General features: G+C 32.8%; 2 protein-coding genes across 7 annotated transcripts; one reads left to right on the top strand and one right to left on the bottom strand.

Moving 5' to 3' along the window:
• The first annotated feature begins 775 nt into the window (after positions 1 to 775).
• Positions 776 to 2334, top strand: LOC143186836 (52 kDa repressor of the inhibitor of the protein kinase-like). Of its 3 annotated transcripts, none has more exons than XM_076390635.1 (4): positions 776 to 986; positions 1219 to 1473; positions 1550 to 1859; positions 2011 to 2334. In XM_076390635.1, exons 1-4 carry the CDS (start codon positions 916 to 918, stop codon positions 2101 to 2103), a joined length of 729 nt encoding a protein of 242 aa, XP_076246750.1. In that variant the 5' UTR covers positions 776 to 915; the 3' UTR covers positions 2104 to 2334. The 3 variants fall into 3 exon arrangements, with proteins under 3 accessions (XP_076246750.1, XP_076246752.1, XP_076246753.1); XM_076390637.1 differs by having other exon boundaries at positions 800 to 986; positions 1191 to 1473; XM_076390638.1 differs by having other exon boundaries at positions 802 to 999.
• Positions 2335 to 4127: 1793 nt separating this feature from the next.
• On the bottom strand, positions 4128 to 13442 carry LOC143186835 (uncharacterized). 4 transcript variants are annotated; one of them, XM_076390633.1, is made up of 6 exons: positions 13266 to 13442; positions 11606 to 12913; positions 10910 to 11497; positions 9703 to 9911; positions 6722 to 6850; positions 4129 to 6412 (listed from the first exon to the last, which is right to left on the bottom strand). In XM_076390633.1, exons 1-6 carry the CDS (start codon positions 13285 to 13287, stop codon positions 4685 to 4687), a joined length of 3984 nt encoding a protein of 1327 aa, XP_076246748.1. In that variant the 5' UTR covers positions 13288 to 13442; the 3' UTR covers positions 4129 to 4684. The 4 variants fall into 4 exon arrangements, with proteins under 4 accessions (XP_076246747.1, XP_076246746.1, XP_076246748.1 ...); XM_076390634.1 differs by adding an exon at positions 12971 to 13045 and having other exon boundaries at positions 10910 to 12913; XM_076390632.1 differs by having other exon boundaries at positions 4128 to 6412; positions 9703 to 9884; positions 10910 to 12913.
• Positions 13443 to 13593: the final 151 nt, after the last annotated feature.

Raw genomic sequence — 13593 nt, forward strand, 5'->3', positions numbered from 1 at the left:
CGAGTTGACATTAATAGAATCTGAAAAGTATAAAATTTTTATGCATTTATGGAAATTTGAACTGTGTAAAAAGTTACAGATTGCATATAATTATCAAAGATATAGAAAATGTAAAAAATGAAGTCCAAATCACAGTATTTGGAAGAAGTAAACTCTTATTTAAGTTCCATTTTTTTAACTGCTATGAAAATATAAAATTCCATAAAAATCCAATCTATTTAATGACTTATATTTTTACTTTAAATGAGGAGTCTCGGTATAGACTCGCGTCAAGTACATTCACACCGCGAAAAGTGATGTTTATGTGGCAAATTTTTTAGAGCGCACATTGAACTATTCACATAAATTACAAAAAGCTAATGTACTTGGCTTTATTTTTTGATTTCGATACTTTGTAAGATCGGAATAATTACAATTTCTGTGGATGTACTTGGCGCATACTTTTACACTGACAGTGTTTTTGTTGGGTTTACTATACACAAATTTAAGATACACATACCACACTTATATATAAATATTTTACAATACAGAGATAAGATTATACATTTTGAGAATCCTACTTTTGCAAGCAAATACAATATGCAGAAAAGAAAAGAAGAAAGAATATAATTTGCTATGCACCATACAATGCAGTGCAACGGTGAAATTGTAAAGTCCATTGAAGCTTTAAAAATGGCGGCTACTAACTCTCATCGATATAAGATATTTGACTGGTGCTCACTGACAGGTTGCAAAAATGTGTATGTGATCTAGCTAGCACCGCGTACCGATACGGGGAGAACTAACACGCGTCTTCAACTCTGACATCTACGCTTGCTCCCCCCTTGGAGTTCAGTAACTGGAGTACCGACACTTGCAATTTACGTGAAGCTACGAGCAGCTTGTGTGAATCTAGTTTTGAAATAATTATTAATAATGGTGGGAACCTGTTGTTTTAAAAACTGCAAAGAGAAGCAAAAGAATGGTGCAAACACATCTTTCCACCAGTAAGTGTTTCAGGTATATTACTAGAGTAGCAACGCTTCACGAAATTCAATCTATCGTGCACCAATAGGTTTGTTTTGATGTGGATGTTACAGAAATAGAACACTTCATTCTTAATGTTGAATATTAGCTAAATATAATATCGCATAACCTATAATTGGTAAAATAAAAATGTAATGTTTCTGAGTATGAGATTTTATTCGTAGCGGTTTTAAAAAAAAAGAAAAATTACAGATTTCCTAAAGATTTGGAATTAAAAAAACAATGGATACAAGCAATACAACGCGACAATTTTGAGCCTTCATCTCATACAAAAGTGTGTTCAAAACATTTTGCAAATGATTGCTTTGTGCAAAATCCTTGGAGCTCAAGACGAGTATTAAAACCTGACGCTGTGCCAAATGTATTAAATGTATCTGAAATGCATCATATACAAGAGCTACATTCAGTCAATGTTCCATGGATTGAATCAGAAAATAGAAAAGCAAGGTTTACTTCCATAATTAATATTTGAACTGTCTGTAATATTTTAAATTTGTGTTACATCACTGTAATTTCTTTTTAGCTCACAAAATAAATTTATAAATGATGACATACATAGTGTTAATAATAACCAAGAAAATGTACCACCAAAGACATTGTCAAGAAAGAAGCGAAGAGCCTATCTTGGCGACTTTGAAAATTGTGATATAACAAATAATAACGACAATTATATGCACATCATGAATAGAACATTAGTAAAAAAAAATAAACAAATTAAAGCACTACAGCAAAAAAACAGAATTCTCACAGAAAAAGTTAAGGTCTTACAATCTTTACTGAAAGAACTGAGGGATAAACAAATGCTTAATGAAGATGTTTCTAAAATACTGTCGGTATGTATAAATTTTACTAATATGTGCATGCTTTGTCTTTTTGCTATGTATCTTCTTACCTTTATGCTCATAATTAATACATGAAATTTTATTATTATGTACATTTTTTTTCTACTTTGCCCCTCTTTTGCTGAGTTGTCTTACTTTACAGAAACAGAGGGGTGCAAATTGGAGAGAGTTAGCGAAAGCCAAAGCTCGAAGATGTCCTGTCCTCAGGCCATACGTAGGAGCAGGTAGGAAGTAGGAGTAATCTTGAGCTAGCGTGTTCATCACGGGACAACACATTACCGTCACCTTCCCGTCCTTGCTCTCCACATCTCTGCCAAGTCGCAACCCTGTTGGAAGTGTGACCAGCCGGCGCGCTTTTCAACATCCACGCACAAGCAGGTGTATCTATATAAACAGCTATCGTGGACCACTCGTGGTAAAGAGTATGGAGCAATGATGAATAAATCCAAGTGTTTAGAAAACTGAATTGCCTCTTTTTATAGTGATCATTAAAATGTAGGTAGGAAGTAAATATGATATCCAAAGGAGAAATACTGACAATAGTGGATCATAAGACACTTGGATGTGTTGAATTTAAGACTTTTTTCATGACTCCATTTTTTCAAGTTCAAGAGAATAGTGTAGCAGAATGGTGTCATGTCCATTTACAATAGCGCAAAAGATTTTTAAGTCATTTGTATAAAGTAGAACTTGAGAAATTTTACTATTTGGGATCTACCTGTTACAAAATGTGAGATCCAATGAAAGAGAAAACGATTAAAGTTGATAGCAAACAGTTTAGAGATAGTAATATGAAATGAGAGATAAACGCCTCTCTGGAAGTAATTAGTGTATCGACTTGATATCTTGCTTCAGTGGTATGTATAATAGATCGACTGTAATTTATTAAACTGAGCACAGGAAGACAGCTAGCCACAGAACTGTGTTGTTCTTCAGTTAGTACATTTTTTAATAAAAATGATAATCCATGGGAAATTATGTTCTCCAATATTCTTGACGTAAGGTTTTGTTTGCTTGTCCAGCTACAACTAGAAATGAAAAGACTGTCTTCACTCATAGGAGTCAACTTCTATGTTTCAAGTAAGATACTTGTGAGAGATTTGTTATAAACAAGTTAAAGCATGGAAGAGACAATAAATTCACAGATTTCTTGATGTAACAGTCTAACAGACAAACTAACAGGTTGAGTAACCCATTCTACTGTTCTTCACAATTGAATAATATGGTGTTTCATCATCTCATTTGTATGCTATATAGTGAATTATTAAAGTATTATATCATTATTAATATTTATTATTGTATCATATTGCCACATCCAAACGATTATTAACACGTTAAGCGCGAAGCCGATTTTACTGTACTTTCCGTGCAGACGACCTGTCGGTGGTTTATTTTTTACCTTGATACTGTTAGTCCCCACGGACTAATGCTGTCTAACTATACCTAATGAAAAGTTCACTGTCAGTTTCCAGAGACTAACATCGCGCTTAACGTGTTAACCACACACGTTAGTTCTTGTGCACTATTCAACCTATTATTATATTCATATGTTTTGAATGACATGAAGTGAAAACTTCAAATTAAGTTAAATAAATAGTTTACGGACATTTTATAACTAAAAATTTTGTTTGTTGGCGATGCAAATATTGAGGAGAAATCGATTTATTTACATTTGTTCAGTTTACAGAACTGACAGTTCCATGTTCCATAATAGGCTCTAACCAGCGTTTAAAAGGTATCTAGAACGGAGACAAGACTTCAATATTTTCACTTCTGGCCGATGGGGGTAACAGTTTCGAGGGTTTCCAGATAAACTGATCACCCTGTATATGACTAAGTAGAAGAACGATATTAGTTATTTTAAACATCGCCAGATAGTGCTGATTGCCGAATTCCGCGGAGGGTATATTCTCTACGTGTCTACGTGTATGTCAGCGTGGTCCACTGCGGCCAGAGTGCAATGAGCTGGGTACGTAGTACATGATGTGAGCTTCTACCGTGGCTCTTGATGTGTAAAGTAGTTATTTCCTTCTGTAAAATGAATTCTTTTTGCAGTGATTTAAAATAAAATGAATATAATTTCTGTAACAATATATTATGAATAATCGTAAGGCGTAAAAAGAACATTGAAGCCTTCATCTCAAAAGAAATAAAATTTTAGAGAGCGAATTTTAGCTTTATATTTTATACACATATATTCTATTTATATATATAATACATTAAGAATATATTATAATATATTATTATAATACATTAAGAATTTAATGTATTTGCAATCACATTTCGCTACCTCATAATTTCTTATATTAATCTTATACAATGTATCAACAGATGAAAATAGTAAAGCTTAAAATATAAAAAAATATTCGGAGAATTATTTTTTATGAATTCTGAGAAAGTATCGGAAAATGTTGGTCTTTCGAGGGGCATATAAGTCGGAATAAATGGCCAATCAGTTTTCATATTATTTATCAGGAAATTTTTCTTTGAAGGATTCTGTATGACTTATACAGAGAAAACTCTGTTCAACTTCTCTTCGTTATAGTTTCCAGTTCATCACAAAGTCTGTAATCATCTTTTGCTACTCCATAAATTTCTATTAATACGTTGACTGCCAGGTCGGTCACCCGCGATCGAAGTTTGTTTCTTCAGTGAAGCCATGGCAGTCTATCAGTTGGTATCATTAGGGAAAAATTTTTCTGTGGCCTCCTGGGCGAAACATATGTAAATTAATATGCTAAAAGAAAACTTGGCCAAAAAATCTCTGAAACCTCCCTCATACTCGTATATTTAAATCAATTCGTCTTATAAAATATTCATTCTAAATAACTACAAAAGGAGCTGACGTATTGCCTAAGCTCTTTTTCTAAATTTACAAGTCTTTGCAACATATCGATGTGCTCTACTTTAATATTCCCATCATTTATTCTTTTGCGAACCTCTTCAACAGCCTTATTCATGTATGGCAAATTAAATGCTAGAGCTTCACCTATGATTTTCTTCGCCTTACTTTCTAACGCTTGGTCTTCCACATGCGAACTGTTTTCCAAACTCCGTCTGTTCTTTTTCGCTTTCTTCGACTTCTTCTGGCTTCTGAGGACTTCATCTTCCTGTCGCGAAGAGGAAGCTTTTGCTTCACTCAGTTTTTCTGTGTTTGCATCAAGTTTCGCTTCGATGCGAGGCACAGGATTTGAAATATTTTTTGTGGGCTTCGGGAAGTCAAATCTGAAGTTTTCGAAAGACGAAGAAGTTGAGGGAGCAAGTGACACAGTCGAAGTAGTTTTTGCGTTATGTTTTGAAACATTTTCTTTCGATGGATTTTGTGCAACTCTATTTGTTTTTTCTTCTTCAGTGTTTTTGCTTCGATCTTCTTCGACATTATTCCTCGCACCACTTTTACTAATCGAGGCAGCATTTCCTGAAGAGTCTCCACTAAAAGAAAGCGAATAAGATTCTTCCTTACTCTGTGAATGGAAATTCGACTTATTAAAAGTTTGCAAATTCTTCAAAAAAGTTTCATAAGGACTGCATTTTTTTTTCTGTTTCTTCGATTTCTCATTTTCTTTTCCTTGTTCTTTTTCTTTCTCGTTAAACTGTTCCAGAAATTGCATTTCACTGTTTGTCAAGGCCCTAGGCAAGAAAAGTTTATTATACACAACGATAATATTCACAAACATGTGAATATTAACAACATCATCTCCGACCATTCTCTTCGCCCTTTTCTGCAGTCTTCCAATCATTTTCTGTAATCTAATCGCCTGCTTACTGAATTTCGGCTTTGTGTGAAAAATTTTTAAAAGTTTCCCACGAGCCTCTAAAACCTTTGATACAGAATTCTTTGCATTTTCTGAACTCTTCAAATCCCTTATTCGTTTCTGTAGATTCTTATCCTCCGCAGCTTTCTTCAATTGTTGCCACTTTGTCGTTAAAAATGTCAGAAGTTTCTTCAAACTCCGAGGAAGGTTAGTATCCAAATTCAGCTTCTTATCTTCCTCTCGTAAGTTCAACCAGAATAAAAACATTTCATAAATGTGCTCCGCAACATTTAAAAGTGAGCGAACTCTGACCATTAAAACCTTCTTTGGGTTGCGGAAAACTTTTATTTGAAAACCTACAATCTTAAATAATTGATCCAAAATTGTCGTAGAGCTTTGAATGTTTAAGGCAGAGGCTTCATTGGGAAATTGCTTTACGACTTCTTCGCCACTTGGTTTTTTTGTTTCAAAAGAACCATAGGAGAACAAAATTTGGCAGTTTTGGAGATCATCTCTTCCAGGAGGAAAAGAAACGTGTCTGATTTTCATGTTCTTGTCGTAAGTCTTTACTGAGAGGGGAATCATGTCTTTTTCTTGTGGATTTCTTTGCATTGGACTTTCGCTGTAGTTAGTGACATAGGAGGGGGTTCGAAAGTGCTGGGACCACTGATATTCGTGACAGGTGGAAGAGTCATGACCTCGCTTGGTGCAGTTGCAACAGAAAAGCAAGTCCGCTGGCTTCATCACTTCAGACAGGTTGTCTGGGACGTTTATCTCGGAGATGCGGGTCTGGAATGAGAATTATGAGGTTTTTGAGAGTATTTGTAGGCGATTATTTGGTTAAATTTTTGTTTCATTTTAATTCGAAATTCGAATTTCTGTTTGAATTATTGTTCTAATTGTTATTTGAATTTTTGTTCGAAATTTTATCCGAATTTGTATTCGAATTGTAATTTGAATTTTTCTTTGAAATTCGAATGTTCGATTTTTTGTTACAATTTTTGTTCAAATATTAATTCTAATGAACAGTTTGAAATAATTAGTTTTGAAAACTCTTCTATGTAATACTCATATTACTAAAATATGAATAAAGCCTACCGTTTGATGAAACTTTCTCCAATGATCAGGACATTCGTTGGATTTATGTCCTATAGCTTTGCACATTTCGCAATATAATGTACGACAGGTTTCACAAGTTTTTCTGAACGTCCCTTGTTTTTTTCCACACTATAAAAAATAAACATGTTATTAAAATCTATTTACTATATTAAAACTATATTTTTGTAAATATGTTGACAGTACTGATTATTGTAAATAGACTGTTGAAAATAAATATACAGGGTATGTGATTTATCTCAGAACGTTAAAAAGTTCTATAAAGACAACAGTGTTTAAATTTTTAAAACATTTTCAATTGAACTGTCAACGTTTAAAGTTGTGACGCCGCCAGCATTAACGTTATTTGATTTGTATGTAATGGAAAATTCCAAACCATTAAAGATTGTTTGTAATTGATGTGCAATGGTCTTTTCTAACATTTCTGTAACATTCAAGGAGTCAATCGATCATGCTGCACAAGTGCGTACTGGTTAAATAGTAATTTTAATATCAAGTGAATTGGTTGTAGTAGTTCAGTAATTAAAGGAAATAATCGATTCGCCGCGCGTGGTGAGCACCCCTCCAGACAGCCACGAACAGTTGGCCGCAAATACTACCTAAGCACTCCTTCAGGGATTTTCGGGTATTTTCGGTGAATCCCCGAATCTTCTAACTATCTGCAGCATGTCTTTTCCATTTATCTATCCTCCCAGGATGATAAATTGAATGTAAGCTTCAAAAATATGTAATACAAAATATAGATTTTCATTAAAAAATTTAAACGTTGTCTTCACAGAGCATTTCAATATTGTAAATATATTAATCGCCACGACTTTAGCTGGTGAATCTACACCTTTGGATCAGTGGACATTTGTAAAAAAAATCCGTCCACAAAATTGTTTATAACATTGAAAAATAATCTTTTTTTTTTATTACGTAATCGTATTCAGATCGTGTAGCAGAGAAAATGTTTGAAAGGAATCATATACCGTAAACGAACCGTTTAGTCAAGAAAAATTGTTAAAAATTTGGCAGAGATTCGATCGTGTAGAGTCACACATAGGAGCATGGGCCTACCACACTCTTCTTTTTCTTTTTCAATATGATATGGCAAAAGTAACAATTGTAAACTATAGGATTATAGAGTGGAAATTATAAAGCGTTACAGACGAATATCTCTAAAAATATTGATTACACGTATAAATGTTTCAGACATTTTTATTTTTCCTGGTGGACGCGCAAAGGTAAGGTGAAGATCACGACCATTTTTTCAAATGGAACCATATTTTTTGCTAGTATTATAGCTTATTTTAAGACGAATTTGAAAATTATCTACAAAAGGTCATTCAATTATTATTTCATCTCATTTTTCGGAACACATTCCATTCAGCACTAATTTAGTTTTCATTGTTACAAATTCACTAGTAATGAAAATACTCTAAATGACACTAATAGTCAAACGCTAACGGTCAAGCATTGAAACACTAATAACAAATAGCACTGCACCACTCTTAATAATACTTTAAATAATAATAACTGTCATATTATGCTACATATATACTGCACATATACATATAATATTAATAAAGTAGATTTAAACTAATTTAATAGACAAAAAACTAAATACATTAAATAAAAGGGCAAGAAAATCAACGATCGCTTAGACATGCTCTCGGTAACATTGTTAAAACGGTTCTGATCTTTCGGAGCTTTTCGCACAATTTTCTTAAAACTCCAAACTCGGAGTTGACAGTAACCAGTTACCAATTTTGCGTGTGCTTCCAGAAACATTCTTAAGAAAAAGGGTGGACAATAGAAAAAGTAACTCTGACTTTAACGGGACATCTACGTTTAAAAAAATTCAGATGTTAGGATGGGCATTACAGAACTCAGATCCAATCAGAATCGTTTTAACACAGACATCGAAAGTACGTTTAAGCGACCGCTGATTTCCTTGCCGTCTTATTTGAAGTTCTTATTTTTTAGTCTACTACAGTGAAGCAGTGGTATTTACTATTACTATTTCAGTGCTTGGTTGTTAATGTTTGACTATCAATGTTATTAAAAGTGGTTTCTTTATTAGTGAATTTGTAACAATTAAGAATAAATTAGTGCTGAATGGAACATGTTCCGAAAAATAAAATAACAATAAGGAGACTGAAGGTTTAAACATCAAATTGGCAAATAAACATTTTATCACTGTATATAAGCATATAGTTCACAATTGCTAATTCTGCCATTGCAATTTTTGTTAATGTTATCATATTGAAAGTATTGGAAAGAAAGAAAAGTTACTTGAATTGGGCCTATTAGGTCAATACTCCTTACTAGGCCTCGTGTATTGATGTACGCACACAATTATGCTGGACCTTACATTTAAGGTAGGTGTTGCCACGTACCAGAGTAGTGGCAAGCCCATGCTCCTATGTGTGACTTTACACAATCAAACCGCTGCCAAATCTTTAACAATTTTTCCTGACTAAACGGTTCGTTTGCGGTATATGGTTCCTTTTAAACATTTCCTCTGCTACACGATCTGAATACGATTACGTAATAAAAAAAAGAATATTATTTTTCAATGTTATAAACAATTTTGCAGACGGGTTCTTTTGGAAATGTCTATCGATTCAGAAATGTAGATTTACTCCTGAAAGTCACATTTTTTCATTGTCTTCGTATCTAGTGTCTAAAACTTATTCCCGAAAAATGTCCCACATGTTTAGAAACACCAAATGTTTGTTACTATGATATTAAAAAGTATATTTATAATTATTAGCGTATTATTTAATAGCAACAACAACAACAACAATAATATTAGTAATATAATAATTAATGATAATAATAATAATATTAAAAAAAAAGTAATAATAAACGTATTTTCTACAAAAATTCCTACAAAGATTTCATACGTTAAATATTAAAAAAAATATATAAATAGTGACATTAAATAAAAGAATATTTTCTATGTAGCATTTTCTCACCGTGAGACACATTTTCTGAGGACACCGAGTTTCTGTATGTCCCGGGGTGCCACACATATGACACTGAGGAGGTTTCCTAGGCTGCGGACAATTGTACGTTTGATGACCCTCGTGATGACAATTGTTGCATTTCACATTCCAAAATCTCTGTCGCTTCGAGAGGCTTGGCATCAGGTCCTCATCTAAAATAGCCCAAAGTCTTGGGTCCTCTATAATTTGTTTAAAATATGCGGTGCTTAACTACAGAGAAAATGAAAAGAAAATATATAGGGTTTCCCAAAAGTAGTCCAGTGAAAAGTGTTGTCTCTAATGCGTTTCTCGAGATTTCTTATGAGACATGAATAATACAGAATGTTCCATTTTAACCCTTTCACTGTTTAGTTTATACGACGTACACGCAAGGCAGAGACCGATTTCTGTATTTAGTTACATAGGTAAAATATGTTTTTTTGTAGTTTTCCTATCATAAACAGAAGTTATTTCAATCATAAAAAAATCGAAAATTTTGTAACCGTTTTTCGATTTTTTAATTGTCAGTAAAAGGATTAATCTCTCCAGATGAATATCTCGAAAGATACGGAAAAAATGAAAAAATATTTTAAACAAAACTTATGCGATATCAAGGGAGACAGATGACACTGTCTTTCGTTTGACCTTGCAATGTTGAACAGGCCTGCAAAAATCAGAGGTGATTTTTTTAATTATCTATGTTCTTGACTGTGAATTATTACGGCTGATGTTGAAACGTTTTTGAGTTTTTAGCGCAAGCCGTTCTTGAAGTTAACATGACATCATATTCTTTATTGTTAATCAAATTGATAAAAAATTGTGAAAAAATTCTCAGAGTTTTCTAATAATAAAATAGACAATTGTTGTCTCTTGAAATTTTTCTTTAAAGTTGATATATTAAGATAAAAATTTCTGAAAAATCAATAATTTTTAACTTAACATTAGCTACAATAATATGTAGCTAAAAACATAGGTTCCAATTGTAAAATTCACTGTTGACTTCTGCAGACATGTTTAATAATATTGTTTTCGACATTTTTTCATATCTCCTATATTTTTTGAGATATTTATTTCGAGATTAAAATGGGACATCCTATGTTTACAAGATGTGAGACATACTTTCTACGGGACCATTCTTGGGACACCCTGTATCATTAGAATACAATTCTATTATTAATAATTATTTTCACTAACTTACTTGACATCTTACTCTGAATCTCCTGGATATCGAAATTCTCTCCTCGAGATTCATTGTAGAAGGCTTTCAGCCTCTCTGACATGGGACGGAAGAAGTATTCTTCCCAATATTCCTCTTCGCTCTTAGGTTTAGCTTCACAGTCCTTTGATCCAGCTCCTTCATTCTTATTTTTACCTTTGCATTTTCTTGAACCAGTTTCTTCATTTTTATTCTTATTCCCATGTTCCTTCAATCCAACATCTTGGCTTTCAGAAAATCTACCTTTGTCTTCTGTAATCCTCTGTTTTGCACTTGTTGAAGGTCCATCATCTTCACAGTGTCTTTTTCTGTTTAAATTCGATTCAGAATTCTGAAGTTCGAAAGTTTCTTCACTCTTATTCTTATTTCCAGTTTCCTTAGATCCAGTTTCTTTGCTTTCAAAAAATCTACCTTTGTCTTCTGTAATCCTCTGCTTTGCACTTGTTGAAGCTCCATCATCTTCGCAACGCCTTTTCCTGTTTAAATTCAGTTCAGAATTCTGAGGCATTGCCACCCTAAGATTCTCAGTTTTATCTCTTTCATAAACAAAATTGCTGGTTTCAAAAGCTTCTGAAGACATAGGAGAAGCAAATAAAATCTTGTCAAACAATTTTCTAGTGTTATTAAGACTTTCCTGAGCTTTGATTATAGTAGAATTATCTTCAACAGAATATTTACTTCCATCAGAAGGTTGTGATCTTCTCTGTATACTTTTACTCAACTCCCTAATTTCTTGGATATTTGCTGCACCTTTCTGGACTTCTGCACAGTTCAGTATTATATCTTCCTGGATTTGAGCTGCTGAGGTTTTGCCAATGGGATATGTTCTTTTATTATTTTTTCTTTCGATAATAAAGGTGGTTTGATCCTCTTCATCATTGGAAGACGAATTGCCTTCGTCAAAATCGTCCAAGTTAATAACAGGTGGCTGCGGTTTCGGTGGAATGGGAACCTCCAGAATAGACTCTTCGGAGACACTCTCCGAATCAGATGACAGTAGAATCTCTTCAAAACTGTCATCAGTCTTTGAAAATTTACCTGTTCTCGCAACCATATACTTAGAATCTTTTTCTGTTTCTTCTGAGACACTTGATAATTTTGGTAGACTCTTTTGTGGTTCTTGAATCTTCTGTTCTTCTTCAACTTTCTTCTTAAACATGTCAGTCTCTTCGAAATCTCTTTTTGATTCTAATTCTTCTAATGTTTTAGACAGTTTCTCAAACTTTTCTAAATACAATTTGTTGATAAATAGCTTCGCAAAATCGTATTTTTTTAAGATATTAAAGGAGTCATCAAGTTGGGGTTTAGTGTTCAAAATTTCTTCAATTTCATTAATATTTTTAATATTCTGTTTTGCAAAGTTTTGAACTGAAGAATTTGTTGTAATTTTAATGTTTGCATTCTGTATAGAAGTTAAATTTTCTTTTTCTTCTTCTTCTTCAGCATCTTTTTTTATTTCTATTTCTGGAATTTCTGGCTTTACATAGACTTCTTTATTTGAGTCATAAAGATTGTTATGACTTGAAACACGTTCAGAATTTTCTGGTTCCTGATTTATCGTTAAAGGTTTCTCAGATTGCAAAGACTTATTACTTCTTCCAGAATCCTCCAAAACCTCCTTCCAAGGAATATTTAGGTTACTTTTATCATCTTCAACTCCCCTAATTTCATTTGGGTCAAGAATGGACTTAATTTGCAATCTATTGTCTATTATGGTTGAAGACAAGTTTTCACTCTTTGAGTCATTAATTGTATCTGCTGTTGTTTGATTTTTAGTGAAATTATTTTTTAAAAAGAAATTTTCCATCGAATTTTTCGAGTCGTTAATGCTTTTTTTGTGAAATTCATCAAAATTTGAATTGTCAATAGAAGCTTGTGATTTAATGTTGGCTCTTTTGTTCGAGGTGTAATAAATTTCAGCATACAATTGAGATTGTAAGTTGAGATTATGTTCTTCGTCTTCGCTGTTTTCTGCTTTGCAGTAATCTGCAAAGAATGATAATAAATAAATGATAAAACAGAAGAACATACATTGTTTGTCACCTATTATTATTATTTAAGCACATCTTGCACCGTAATAGGTTAGGATTTTTTCTGCATTTTTTGTTTTGTAGTAATCTGCGAAAAATAGTCATAAAAGAATGACAGTAATAATAGTAATAATAGTAACAATAATAATAATAATAATCATAATAATAATAATAATCATAATAGTAATAATAATAATAATAATAATACTAGTAATTTCAGTGCAGTTTACCATGAAACAGGTTATGTTTATCATCGCTGTTTTTTGCTTTACAATAATTTGTGAAAAGTAATAAATAACTTAAATTACCTCGAAATGGGCTGTGTTCCATGTTTATGTATATATTTTTCGTATTTCAAAAGAAGGCCCATGGAATGTACAGAAGGCAATGTTTTCCACAAGGCTTCTCGTAGAAGAGGAAAAATATTCTTTTTAAAAATATTTTCAAGTAGATAGGAAATTATAATTTTCTAAGAAAAGCACACGTGCTTTGTTGAACACCTGATATCATTGACTATACAAATCTTTGACTACATATAGAAGTAAGAACTGCTAACGCCAACTTCAGGTTGCCTGTCAAGATCGTCAGCGCTGCCAGAGACAGGTTTTAGTAGCGAGAATTAATCGTTGGATGTTG

This window comes from Calliopsis andreniformis, unplaced genomic scaffold (genome assembly GCF_051401765.1).
Source record: "Calliopsis andreniformis isolate RMS-2024a unplaced genomic scaffold, iyCalAndr_principal scaffold0022, whole genome shotgun sequence".
Lineage (NCBI taxonomy): Eukaryota > Metazoa > Arthropoda > Insecta > Hymenoptera > Andrenidae > Calliopsis > Calliopsis andreniformis.

Coding starts and splice junctions, on each gene's coding strand:
- LOC143186836 (XM_076390635.1), top strand. CDS start 916: ATGGTGGGAACCTGTTGTTTTAAAAACTGCAAAGAGAAGCAAAAGAAT. Junction 1,474..1,549: donor TCAGAAAATAGAAAAGCAAG/GTTTACTTCCAT, acceptor ATTTCTTTTTAG/CTCACAAAATAAATTTATAA. Junction 1,860..2,010: donor ATGTTTCTAAAATACTGTCG/GTATGTATAAAT, acceptor CTTACTTTACAG/AAACAGAGGGGTGCAAATTG.
- LOC143186835 (XM_076390631.1), bottom strand. CDS start 13,287: ATGGAACACAGCCCATTTCGAG. Junction 9,912..10,909: donor GATTCAGAGTAAGATGTCAA/GTAAGTTAGTGA, acceptor AACAAATTATAG/AGGACCCAAGACTTTGGGCT. Junction 6,413..6,721: donor GGAGAAAGTTTCATCAAACG/GTAGGCTTTATT, acceptor TTCTCATTCCAG/ACCCGCATCTCCGAGATAAA.